General features: G+C 32.1%; 2 protein-coding genes across 6 annotated transcripts in view; one reads left to right on the plus strand and one right to left on the minus strand.

The window, feature by feature from the left end:
• The window catches only part of LOC148606577 (homeobox protein cut-like 1), an 85,801-nt gene extending 80,627 nt beyond the window's left edge, over positions 1–5,174 (minus strand). For all 4 annotated transcript variants that reach the window (XM_088545104.1, XM_088545102.1, XM_088545103.1 and 1 more), the window contains exon 1: positions 5,018–5,174. In XM_088545104.1, the coding sequence (XP_088401230.1) occupies positions 5,018–5,080 (63 nt within the window). In that variant the 5' untranslated portion in view covers positions 5,081–5,174. The remainder of the gene's footprint in view (positions 1–5,017) is intronic.
• Positions 3,359–14,525, plus strand: part of LOC148606579 (nuclear pore complex protein Nup88-like) — a 30,988-nt gene continuing 19,821 nt past the window's right edge. The window contains exons 1-6 of one of the 2 annotated variants that reach the window (XM_088545106.1): positions 3,359–3,409; positions 6,308–6,468; positions 9,166–9,291; positions 10,189–10,440; positions 11,350–11,539; positions 13,870–14,047. In XM_088545106.1, the coding sequence (XP_088401232.1) occupies positions 3,374–3,409; positions 6,308–6,468; positions 9,166–9,291; positions 10,189–10,440; positions 11,350–11,539; positions 13,870–14,047 (943 nt within the window). In that variant the 5' untranslated portion in view covers positions 3,359–3,373. Of the gene's footprint in view, positions 3,410–5,289; positions 5,539–6,307; positions 6,469–9,165; positions 9,292–10,188; positions 10,441–11,349; positions 11,540–13,869; positions 14,048–14,525 lie in introns of those variants that run through there. The other variant, XM_088545105.1, reaches the window with a different exon arrangement.

The raw sequence follows: 14,525 nt of genomic DNA on the forward strand, positions 1-14,525 counted from the left end.
TTCATGAAAACTTCACATACAAGCAAGAAACACACATAGAACAAACATGTATGATATTGAAGAGGTATGCTTTTATCTTATATGAAGCTAGAACTATGACACTATAATGGTAAAACAAGGCACAGATCTGCAGCATAACGTGGAGTAGTAAAATATATATTTATGCAAATCATATGTGAAAATAAAGTACTGAAATTACGCATGCAAGAAGTCGCTATATTAATTACTTAATAACTGGATATTTTGCTTATTTCAGGAAATCTCCATAAACACTTATTTAACTAGTACCTAGCAGATATTTACAGGATCAATAGATCACCAAGAGATCTTGATGTGTGTCGTTAAATTCTAATAGTCAATGATTACACTTCAATCAATTTGGTATAAATTAATTTAGGATTTCTACTGAATCAAGTCCTTTGGTAATACAGCTATTTTTATCAATAATCGATATTTACATTGTTATAAACCCTTGTTCATTGATTTGAAGATCTGAATGAGAAATATTAGATATTGTCTTTTGTCTTGGAGAGGTTCCTGAAGATAAGGTAAAAAAAATGTTTGTTTCCTGTTACCCTACCTACTTCTTTTTTCTGTGCCTAGCTTACCCAGTCATGGCGAAATTTGTCGGATCGTCGGACATGACTGGTACTTTTAGCCACCGGCCCAGTAAAATTTGAGTGATTTCCGGGCCAGATGTCTGGTACGATTTTTATTAGACATGCCTCAACTGGAACTTCCGGTTTAAAGATGGTGTCTGAATAAAGGCAAATTTAAATTGGTCTGGCAGATAATTGTTCGGTCCAGCAGAATTTGTTAGGATGCCAGACCAAATGTCCGACAGGTTGAAAAATGATTTCGCCAGGTCTGCTTACCCTAAACATTTTACAACCATTTTGGATAAAGCACTGTGAAAGTCTTGATTGTCTCCCTGTTAATTCAATGTAAAATGTTTTTGAAAACTAAAATAATATCCCTACCTACCTACCCAATTGTTCTCTTGCTGGTAGCAGGAAACAAGACTAACTTTTTTGGCCTAAGGAAATTTATATGTATGAAAAAAAGGAATATTACAGCTGTTGTTTACAAAGAAAATTTAAGAAACAATAGATTCATGGAAAAATCTTCATTAATAAAAACAGCACAGCTACATTTGTATTTTGTACATCAACAACACATGTACACAGTATGAACAAGCAAGCAATGTACAAAATACAGGGACATGTTTGCTCAAAGGCAGGGTAGAAAACTCACTCAAATTCTAGCCAGTCCTGAATACAATTTTCAATACATTTACTATATGGCTATATAGATTTTTGCTAAATTTAGCCAGCCCTGCCTATAAATAGCCAGTCTCCGGCTGGCAGGCAAGCTACTACTTCTAACTCTGTCAATGGGGCAGTCATGACTGTATACATGTACATGCACCCTATGAAATTGGAAAATAAGATGTGTCTATGAAATCGGTACATACATGTACATGTAAGTATGTTATATTTTTGGATGATCAGGTTAATTGTTACTTATGTTTGCTATATTGGATACCACTTAGTTTCTGTTTTTTGTGTAGTAATTTACATGAACATGTATACTGGTGTTTATATTCTTGAGTATTAATGTTACTAAATGAAAATCACTAAAATAGAAAATGCTCAGATATCAAATTTCCACAAAAGAACTAAGATCACAAATATAATTCAATGCACATTACAAGTTTAAATAGTCCAAACATAGATTTTTTTAAAATTATATGTACATGTAATTGTGAAACCTCTCTTAACCGAATGATTTTCGGACTGTAGAATATGGTTGGTTTGGTGAGGTGTATGGTTTGTCCAGGTTCAAAATTAATTTAAGCTGACACAATGGGACTTCAAAAAGGTGTCTGGTGTAGGCAGGTTTTTAATTAATTCAGGGTTTGGTATAGACAGATTTTCATATAATTCAGGGTTTGATGTAGGCAGGTTTCACTGCTGTAGACATGTTTTCAGATAATTCAAGGTTTGGTTTAGACAGGTTTCACTGTCGTTGGCAGGTTTTCAGATAATTCAGGGTTTGGTTTAGACATGTTTCACTGTTGTTGGCAGGTTTTCAGATAATTTAGGGTTTGGTTTAGACAGGTTTCACTGTGCAAGTATATAAGATCAGTTGACTTCAAGAAAGCAATTTCTTTCACTAGAATTTCAAATTTGAAATGAGTATTAAATAAAGCTTACTTAGTAACATTATCAATTAAAAAAAATGATTTAGGACATTTAATAAAATACATTGGATATAATATTCAATTTTGGAATTTGGACTTTCAACTTGTGCATTGAGAAGACCGGCCAATTTAATACATTCAACATGGATGATGAAAATATTTTTAAATTATGAATTTCACCTTTGTACAAATGTAAAAAAAAAATGTATTTTTCTGCACATCATTTCCCCCCTATTTTGTTTTTGCAGTTGATGGTTAAATGCCAGTAAAAAATTAATTTGAAAATAAATACAGTGAAACCTGTCTTATCCAAACACTAGATAAACTGGTAACCATGCAGACATCAGAAATGGACAGGTAACCATGCAGACATCAGAAATGGACAGGTAACCATGCAGACATCAGAAATAAACTGGTAACCATGCAGATATTAGAAATACAATGTAACCATGCAGTGTAAACCACACATCTTCTGAAGTCCTTTCATTTCAGTTTCATTTCCAATACATTTTGAACTTACTGTAATTAAACAGTTCAACACCTGCCTAAAAATTACTGAACAAAGCTCTCTGTCCAATAGGGTTTGGTTTAGACAGGTATTAGTAGCTTAAAACATAAAAATTCTAAATAATGTTTACAGTAACTATATGTACATGTACATGTGTACATGAGTATTGATTTTTTGACAATTTAGGAATAGATTTATGATTAGGTAAATCTTGTGATTATACATGTACATGTACATATAGTTAGAATTTTTTTTACAAAAATAACACTACTATAAACTACATGTATGACTGTGTGATTTTGGACTATAAATTTGTTTTGCCATTCAGGATTATGTAAAGAAATACATGTATAGCCAACATTTTTTTTTTATTTTAATTGATACATGTAGATACAATACAATATTGATTACATGTAAATCCAAAAATAATTTGTTTTCTACAATGTAAATGTACTGGTAGTAGTGCTACGTGATCTATGAGTTTGTTAAGTCTATGCCAATGACAAGAACTAGATACACATTTGTAAGTACATTTGTACATGTTTTATACATACATGTACAGTACACTACACGTTACTGAATTTTAAGGAAGAAAACCAACATTAACTTCTCTTTTCATTCTTTAGGCATATGTGGTAACTTCTTAGTTAAAAAATCATAAGATGGGATCAGTTTCATATAGATACCCTTTAACGACTGTAAGTACATAAGTACATGAACTGATATCTCAGCTTTTAAAGCAATAAAAGAAATAGGTATTTAATGTCCAATACTGACTTTAATTGTCAGTTACAGCAAAGTTTAAGTAAGAGTTAACCAATTTGTTTTCTTCTAAAATAATGCAAGAGGGGATATTTTTGAAAAAGAGGAATAGGACACTGGCCCCTTTTATAATGGATTTTATCTTAAAAGCTTAACTTTATAAACGGGACCATGGAACAAAACTTCTGACTGGACTAGACAACAAAATCTAGATATGGTAAAAAGATTTAAAATCTCTATTGGATCTTTAATAGTGACTATCTATACTTTGAAAGTACTTTAATTTGTGGATACCAATTTTCGTGAATTTGGAAAGAAACACAAGTTTGTGGATTCTTGAACTTGTAGTTTTGAGGTTTTCAGTATACACATCAATGGGATTCTCCTTTTTGTTGGGAATATCCACGAAAACCATGAAAATTGGTACCCAACAAACAAGTGCTTTCACAGTATATGGTAATGTTCATTATGCCCTTAAGAACAGGCCACTATCATATGGCTGATAAAATATTACTTACTAATCCTACTAGTGATTTCTTATAAAATATAAAACATGTTCTTAATCCAATTATCTCATACATGTACATGTACATTTTATATGTATGGTCCAAAGAGATACAGTTGTGTCCAAGCACATGTTCATGGTACATTAATCTTTATTATCAAATTGTAGAATACATGTACATGTAACTGTTAGGGGGGTTGAAAAGATGAAATTAAATCCTGTTCACACAACATGAAAAAAATGTCATACATGTTCTCCCTAATACTGACACTACAAATTTTGCTTTCAAGTACAAAGCTTAGGCATAATAATTTTAATTTTATGTTTAAACAACACATATTAACTTATTCTAACGTTTAATTATAAAAAGTTCTGAATTTCAAAAATCATATACATTGTATTTTAGCACAAAAACTTTACAAATCATTATGTGCAGAGGCAAAAACAAAACTTATGATCTACTCAATGATGTACATTGTATTTACTTTCTATAAGCAGTGTGATTTATTTGAATCTATCTCTATCATCCATGACACTGAATCTTATTGAATCAATTTTACTCCTCATTTAAATAATAAACTATTGTATGTTCAATTCATGAAACGTTCAGTTCAATTAAACAAACAGGTGAATACAAAAACATGTGATACAGAACACATGTCACCCATGAGTGCCCCAGGCCAGATCAGCATCACTAGATGTGACTGATGATGCTGGAAATCAAAAAAACGAAGTAAAGACAACTAAATTCTTGAACTTTTTACACAATACAAAGTTTCTTGGCTAAACTTTCAAGTTAAATGCCACTTATTCAAGCAGAACAGTTGTCAGCTTCTAGTTTCATTTAACTGACACACATACAAAGCGAATGATCATTCAGCCATATTGATTTTTTAGATAATACACTATCGAATTTATCGAGAATACAGAAAACAGCTGACACAAAAACTTTACATAATATTTTAGAGATGGGGAGGTGACATTTCGAACCACCGTCATCGTCTGAAGTGGAAATCAATTTAGGTTTTGGTGGACATACCTGTAAATCTTGTAAATCGAACTCTTTCCAGTATTGAACCATTGACTGCAGGCTCGCAGCCATCTTGAACAAGATTAAGCCCAATCAATTGATCACATGACCTACTTCAGATCGAAAATAATCTCTATCTTATTTACATTATGTGTCTTGATTTTACGAATTCCAATAAATTTTGCATCCAATTAACAAATAAATTGTATTTTTTCGGTTATTCACTTTACTTTTTGCTTAAATTTCGCTTGTTAATGTTGTAAACATAAATTTTATTTTTGCTTACTGGCTAGAAAAAAATGGCGGCTGTTGACAGTTGGCGCACATGTTTAAATAGCCAAAAATTTGTCAAAAAGCTTGCCGAAAACAACTCGAAAGATTCTCAAAGGAAACTTAAGAATGCAGCAAAAAATGTGTTTGTTGTAGATGACAACGATTTGTATGCTTGGGATTCATATGATTGCCGTATTTTGTACTATAACTTGAAGCAATTGCTTCTTCCAGATAAAGAAAAACAAGAAAAATTTCAGGTGAAAATGGCATGAAAATTTACACGCAGCGTGAAATATTTGTATTCATGGAAGTATTGACATCACATTTACAAAGCTGGTCTTATCATATATTATAAAAAAAAACATCAATTCTGTTGTGTCAAAAATGAAAGTAGAAAACGAAAGTAGATTTAGATTTTCCGAAAATTGTTCCAAATAAGACTGGAATTTTGTATCTGTATTTGTCTGAAGGCAGATAACATCAATGCAAATCACAAAAAAACACATACACAAAAAAAAGAAAATGTGGTATCTGATCAGGGAATGAAAGGCGTTTTAGTAATGTCACTTGTCAGTCTGTCCAAATAAAAGTTAAATTTACAGGTATGTCTTTGAATGGTATTGGTTTAAGTATGAAACTTACTGTTGGTACAGATAACAGTTTCTTGTCAGTTTCAAGTGCTAGCAGCTGTGAGATACATTATTTGGAATTGCATGTAATTTATTATATGAACCAAATTTATTTCATACATGTATAAGTTTATAACTTGCATGACATTACTTGTATGTTCACGAAGAGAAGTCCAAAAATGTTGAAATTAAAATTAAGGTTCTTATATACTATTGACTAAAAGAAAAAATTGTAAGTTGGCAGATTGAAGGGGTTCTCCGTTTGTATCACAATTTTTTAACAACATCTGCAATGATATTACAACAGATTTGTTTAGACCAAGTATCTAAAAAAATTCTGTTTCTTAAGGAGTATTTCAGGTTTCACCTGTATCACATTAGTTTGTTTATTTTGCAGACATTATCATGTACAGACACCCCCAGGTTTGATGCAGAAGGCGTTGTTTTAAATAAAACAGGAACACATTTAGCAGTATGGGGACAAACTGGTATTACAGCTATTGAGTTGCCACAAAGACAAGGGAACTTTGAAGGCAGAAGACCCTGTGTCACTTGCAAGTATGTTTCATTGTTCCATTTAGATTGATTTGGAAATATATAATACAATTATTTCAGAACAAGAACATTTAATCATTTGAACAGACAAAGTTTTTTGACTGATTTAGCCAGATTTTTCATGGGCTTTACATGACACTGGAAGAAATACATGTATCACCCCCTGGTATGCACTATTCTGAATTTTAGCCAAAATTAGTATAGTTTTAATCTCTTGTAGATGTTTAGCAGAAAAGCAGCCACTTCCAATTTTTAAAAAAAATCTTAGGTTTGAAGTACATTTTGTACTACAAAAATACCAAGAAAGTTGTTTTATACATGGAAATCATAAATCTAAGGTCATTCATTTTAAAGACAAATCACACTAACCAGTTAAGAGGTTAGGAATTTCATGAAATTTTAATGGAATGGTCTCAAGTTTAAAGGCATTGAAATAAGCTTCTGAAAATATTAGTCACCATGCTTTTAACAAAGATATAGCAGTTCAAAAATTTGTAAAATTGGGAGTTATTGTCATTTTCTGAATTCAATTCAGATGTCTCTAATCTTGCCAATATTTTTACGAATGACACATGCCATACACCAGTAGATTGGAAATTGTCTGTATTACATTCATAAAACATTAAAAACAAATTACAATGAGTTTTATCCACCTAAAAAGAACCATTTTATTGTTTCCCGCCAAAAGAAAAACTAACTTTTTAACCATATTCACAGTAATCTGAAATTCTTCTCATGTTAAGATATTTTTTAAACTGGCGGTATGAAAAGATATCCATCAGCTGATGTTATAAACTCTTTAAAAAGTGGGGGTCACTGATCAAATAAGAAAGTTAATCACATTTGTGTACCATTTCTGCAGAATTTTGTTTGGTTATTGGACGATTCCTACTCCAAATATTATGTTGGATGACGTTACGTCATAGTCAGCGGCGGAACATCTTCAGAAGAAATAGATTATTAAAACAGCAATACAAAACTTTGAAGAAATAAGTGGAAGACAAAAAGAATTACAACTGGAAAGAACAGAAAATTGGGCAAAAGGCGATATATACATAAAATTGTTCTGGTTGCATGACCGTGTCTCTTCGTGTGAACATGTTATAATTCGTATTCATATTTTAAGTTACTTGTACCACGATGTTTATTTATAATACTTCAATATCGAATGACTTATTGGGATCTGAAGTTAAACATTTACAAATGTACGTGGAGTGGTTCAACAGTTAGTAGTAATATTTTTACTAAGCAATAGGAAGAAAATATCGCACAACAGCCGCTGGTGAAGTATTTTTACATGTAAGAAAGTGCACCTCCCATATGTACTTCAGTACTTGTACAAGTTTGTGTCTTCTTGTGGCGCACTTAGTGTCAAATTTGAAATAAAAATTCAGGATTGAAATTTTCAAGAAATAAAAAGGCATGATCTATTATTGTCCTAATATTTTTCATTTACACTAAAAAATATTTCAGCACTCTGTACAGAAGAAAAAGAAAATTTGATCCTAGAATCAAAGAAAATAAATTAGCAGGTCATCCTTGTCGGTAAACATACATCCTGATTGTAAGGCTATATTATTTTTCCAGTGTTCCTACTCTGATACTGCGTAGATTTTTTTGCAAATGGACGACAATCATGATTTCATACAAAAAAAATGTTTGATAATCAAATTGGCATAACTCCCTCTAAAACTATAGAAATGCCATTATGCTGATTATCATTTTTAAGTATTAGTAACATTTGGTATAAGTTTCCTCAGAATCCGTTGTGAAATTGTAGTCGTGAGTTTGTGTAGGACAGACAGACACCTGGCATTTATGGAAGGTTTTCCAAAGCGGCCCTTGAATCTCGACATCATATTGCTTCTACGGTTAAATGGAGATAAATCGTGAAATTCACACAAAAAGCAACGTCACAAATTGACGAGGTCAAAATTAAAATTAAGTTTGTTTCCCCTTTGCCGACCGGGGCTGAAAAAAGCCACCAGTTTAAAAAAAGTATTTTTGAAGAAAATCTGTCCTCTTTTTTTTTTTTTTTTTGCTTTTGTATATCCGGAAAATGTGTCCGTCAGTGGTCCCGGTGCAAGAATTAATCAGAAGGCACTTCCGGCAATCACTAAAACGCTTCATCTTCATCCCCCCCCCCCCCCCCCCCCCCCCAAAAAAAACAAAAAACAAAAAAAAAAAACATCTACCTGCCTGGTCTGTCTCAAAATCATGACCCGGACAAAGGGGAAACAAAGATTCTTTTAATAGTGGCCCGACAATATAATAGTTTGCGACATACATTGCGCATAAACAATGGTGTGATTTGTCTTTAACAAGTAATCAATATTAGATAGCACAGTGCTAGAATATATATACACCTGTTATCATTTATTGAACAGGGTTATTTGATTAAAAAAATAATGAGTATGAAACTTCTGACAAATGACTGAAATGGTCGAAAAGTAAATTATTGCTATCACTGAAATCTTTATATATTCTACATGTACATGTTCTGTAGAGAATAGGCTCGAAATTTATAGATACAGTAGGCAGATATGCAGGTAATGTGTACATTGAGCTCAACCTTTAGTTATATCATTGTAAATAAGACACTATAAGTGTACAAGTACATACGAACAGGTAGGCTTAAAAAATTGATTATTAAAAACTTTCTTTTTTTAAATTTTTTTTCATGTATATATGTATTTGCAGATCTGTGAGTGTTGCAGAGCACTATTTTGCCAGTCATCATGGAGTGAAACTTTTGACTGTGTTATGGCATCCTGGCAGTCAGACAGACAGTCATATTGCTTTCCTAACTTCAGATAATACATTGTGGTAACTAATGATAATAGTTTTCTCTCGCTAAAGCAACTAAGGGAAATAATTGTAAAAATCTGCAAAATGTTTTATTTTGTGACATTTTGATATCAAATTCAAAGCATCTTAGTGATCAAAAGTTTTGTTGATAAATTTACTATATGTTCATTGAAACTATTCCCATGAAACATAAGGTTAAACTTTCTTGAAATTTATATATTTAGCTTGTTTTAAATAAAACACAGATTAAAATTTCAGGATATTTAAACAAGCCGAATAAATTTTAGAGAAAATGTAAGGAAGCAGTTAAAATGAAATATCTGTATTTGGTTTGTTGCTACTTAGTTCTTCAGTGACAGACCGTTCATTGATAGGATGTACACAGAGCAATAAAATTCCTGACTAGCTACTTTGTGTCTGCAGCGTTTATCTGGATATTTTGGCTGAAAAAAGTTTTCAATAAATTTACCATTTTGGAGTCTAAATTACGGAGATAAAGTCAAAATTTTGGGAATGTTACATAATTTTGATACAATTTTCTTTTGCTGTTCACTTTCTTGCAACTGCAGCCACAAGACAACTGAAAGTTGTAAATTTACAGCCTGCTGATGTTTCATTCCTGTTTGAGATGATTGTCTAATAATCAGTAATTGTAATTAATGTTTTCATTAAATACTTAGGCATGCATTTTGCAGCATTTAGTGACATTTTAAACGACCTTATGAGTTGTTTTAAACATGTTTTTCCAAATAATGATTTTCCAACCTACCAACCATATTTTATTCAAAGAGGTTACTGGAACCACACATATTTTTTTTTATTTGACCTTATACATTTAAATATTTATAGGTCAGAAATATTCTATAATTGAAAATAGTATGCATTTCTCCATTATACATGTTATGCTTGTTTCAGTGTATACAGCATACAGGAACCTAACACACCTGTCCAGACCATCAGACTGAGTAACACCGCGCAGGATATCAATCAGTCACCTAACAAAGTATCCATTCCTGCTGCTTTAGGAGAATATGCAGCCTCATTTGATTTTGGGCCATCTGTCAACCTGAAGAAAAAGTCCCACCCCAACCAAGAGATTACAGTTTGGCCTGCCTATGTTGTAAGAGGCAATGGGGATGTTCTAGTGGCCTATACAGATCCTGCTTGGTAGGTGTTATATATATATATAGTTAACATTTCAAATTGAATTGAAATTGTGAAATCTTAATGTATTAAAATTTTTGTCTTTATTCTCTATCCATGTATTAACTGTTATACTAATAAGCATGAAGACAACGGACCAAACAAATGTTTGAAAATTTCACTTATATACATATTTGATTACAAGCCTTGAAAAACTGTTCTTGATCTACCATACTGTCATTCATTGTGGAGTTCTTCAAGATTCAATTATCTTATTATTTTCTTAAGGCCAAATAAAAAGAATATATTTGTATGTGTGATTCCAGTAATAATACAGGTAGGTTGGAAATTTTTTAAAATCTTTTTTTTTTAAACAACTCACAAGCTTGGTTTGAAATGTCACTGAATTCTGCATGATGAAAGTCTAAGGGTTCAATGAAAACTGTCATTACAATGACTGATCACTAGACAATTATTGCAAACTGGAATGAAATATCAACAGACTGTAGATTTATGGCTTTCAGTTGTCTCATGACAGCAGCTGCAAGCAAGTCCCCAGTCATTGTTGTTTGTATCTCCAGCCCATAGAGGTCACGTAGAGGTTACGTATACGTTACCTAAAGTACATATTGCTTGTTGGTATTTCATTTAAAAAAAAATTATTTTCACTTTGGCAAAGAAAGTCCAGGTTGGATGGAATGACTGGAACCACACATTTTTTTTCATTTGGCCTAATCTGTTTTTATCTTTTTGAAACTGTTATTTCAATTTGTATTGTCATTTATCTTACTTTCATTGCCAGAAAGATAATCTGGTAGAGTATTAGTTAGATTAAGTTCTTACTCAGATTTTTTTTTCTTTGCTCATATGCTCTTAACAAAATTCTATTCCCCCAAACTGCTGCACTAGTTTATTGAATGGATTTTTTTTTAGTTTAACAAAATTACCCCTGCAGGGGCCCCTGATTATGCAGCCTCCAGCAGAAGACAACTATGGTGTAGATGCATGTGCCATTTCCTGCTTAGATACCACACCATCGGCTATTGTCATAGCAACAAGTGAAGGTCGTCTACATCATTGTCTGGTCATACCAGGAGCTGAAGATCAAGACTTGACAATACAGGTAATGATGGTCCATTAGTACCATGTACTGAATGGTAGGGGGTAATGATCCACTGGTGCATTATTTTATCGATCTTTGGCAGACGTTTTTGTCAGTTATTACATGTTCAGATCGAAAATAAACTAAAATAAAAGTTTGTATGTATTTATTTTAAGATAAATATTGGAAAGTGTGTTATTTCATCACATACTTTGTATATTACAAAATATCAGAGTTAGTGAACGAGTTCCGAACTGTTCGATTTCGACCACACGTGGAAGTTCTAACATGTAAACAAAACATTGTATCTCTCGTACTTTTTCATCACATAGACAAACAGTCAAAAACTTCCGAGTGATGAAAAAATGTTGATATATTGATTTTAATGGTCTGTTGACTTCTGTGTTAAAAGGATTCAGTGGACGAATTAATAATTACAAACTACGACTGATTCATAGTTTCAGATCCATGTGCTTTCGTTATCTCTGAAAGATCAGTGGGAAAATGGTGGACTTGTCAATCTTTTTTCTTAATTAATCAACTAATAAATGTATGAAAATTCTCTCCAGTAATTTCAATTAATTCGTATACGCAATGGGGCTGTGCGTGTACCGTTAATTCAATTATGCAATCAATTAATCAGTTACAGGTAAATCACAGTCACAGGTGGCTGCACATCGGCTAAAATTGACACACACCTGTCGATTAATTTCCAATAAACAATTAGGAGACTGGTAGACGGGATGTTTATACACTAATAAAACCACGCAGACTCTTAATTTATAAGGTTGACATTTTTTTTCTGTCCGATATTGGATAATTATCGTAGGACATTTGCAGAATTTGTCGGTCAATGACCAGCATTTTTGATCATTTCCGGATCTATTACCTCAACCATTTTTTATGATTCCAATCTGATTTTTTGTTGGGCTTAACCGGGTATAAAAAACAGAGTAGTGACACAGGTAGCTAGTACCAAGATTTTGTAATCTGTAACTAAAATAGTGATCAGTTTTCCTATTGTTTTTGTGTTGATGATATGTATCTTCTTTTAAGGGCAAATTTTGGTGTTTTTTTGTTTTTGTTTTTTTGGGGTTTTTTTGTTGTTTTTTTTCTACTTGTTGAACAGCTGTCATTTGTATAAACTTTGTATAATTTGGAACTCTCACAATAGTCTTTAGATAGAGTTTATGCATATATTGAAGTGTTTATGCATATATTGAGTTGATGTGCTGATGAATGTGTGACAGTGATGCAGGCCCAGACATGTCATCAGACTTTAATTTTTAATAAATGACACAGCCTCTGCTGATTTTGAAGGCTATTCCTTTCAATATAAATACTATTCACCCTTTGTTTTGACCTGCAGTTGAACTTAACTCGCTTGAACTCGGATGACTCGAATGCGAGGGATTTCTCGAACACAATTTTAAGTACCAAATCTTTCTCCTATATAATCAAATTAATAGACTTTGAACTTCAATTTCTCAAACATTTGACTAGTAGGTTAATTCAGTAATAAATCTTTTAGAATAACTCTCACTAACTCGAACTTGTCAGCCATTTTGTCTGTTTGGTTCATAGAAGGTGTGAAAAATCGAAAACCATATCATTAATCTAAGCGTCATTTTAGTTAATTACAGGTAATATTTAAGTCATCACTAATTGTGTAGTTTAGTCTAATATAACACAGAATTTTTAATGTCCACAAATCAACACTATCTTCCAAAGTGAATGAAAAATATCCAAGAACTTTATAGGAAGTAATTTCTGACAATAAAGTCTAACTCAGTCTAGCTACGAAAAAATCTCAAAATATACAAACTTCAATTTCTCAAACTCCCAATAACGTGGAATACATTTCAATAGTTCCTTGTTGTTAGAGCTACCATATGTTAAACAGTTTCACTATAAGCAAAGGTCCAATTAAGTCATTTTGTCCTTCTTTTTGTTGTGATTAGCTGATGTTTCAGTACATGAATGGGTAGACTTGGGTCATGTGGTCATAAAAAATTCCCATGATATACATTTTAGGTTGTACTTTAAATCCAGTCAGTGACATAAAGAATTTTAGCTTTGCTTTACATTGTATCAGATATTCCTTTTTATAGTAAATCTTGGGTTATAAGTAGAACATATGAAAAAATGATATGTTTGTGCATTTTTAGTGAGATAAGTAATTTTATTAAAATTTGCCATGGAAATCATAGAAAATAAGATTAGCCTGAAAATATTCAAGAAAGTCTTATAATAATCAATGGTTCAGTCTGACAAGAAAAATAAAACCATTGTCTAAACTAACCATACAACATTGTTGTTATACCTACGTGTATATCTTCATTTATTTACAGTCAGAAACCATTGGTTCTGAAGCCAGTGTTGCCAATACCACCATATTTGAAACCCCAACAGAAGCCTCCATATTTGTTTATGAAAGTGTAGAACTAGAGTTTTCATTGGCTACTGGAACTGATGACCCTGTTGACCCCACTGAAGATGAGTTTGCTTGTCCAATCAAAATCTTGAAAGGTAATGATTTTTGATGATTTGGTTCAGTGAAATCAGTTATGAACTTATTGTTTAACTGAAGCATGAAATCCACAAAAAATGATTTCCTACAAATGACTTTTTTTGTAATGACCAAAAATGGACTAATTGACACCAGACTTTTTAATCATTTAATTATATTAGGGGCATCTGCCTGTTCAACTGTTCAAGTTATTATACCCCTGTATGCAATGTCACAGAGGTTATATAGGAGTGAACTTCCTTCCTACTGTGCTCCCTCATATGTTACTCCTCTTACACCACTGAATGAAATAAGATTAAAGTTGTGCATAATCTACATTACAGATTCTTTTCTGCACCTCCAATATTAGATTTTGATCAAATCAATTTAGAGATCAAAAGGCTATCAAATATCAGTTAATGAGTATTGCTAATTGTTTCTTCAGTTTTGAATAATTAAGTTGTGAGGGAATTTTTTTTATCGATCCTATATTTGTCC

This window comes from Perna viridis, chromosome 9 (genome assembly GCF_037379345.1).
Source record: "Perna viridis isolate PV_CMFRI_1.1 ecotype Kerala chromosome 9, ASM3737934v1, whole genome shotgun sequence".
Lineage (NCBI taxonomy): Eukaryota > Metazoa > Mollusca > Bivalvia > Mytilida > Mytilidae > Perna > Perna viridis.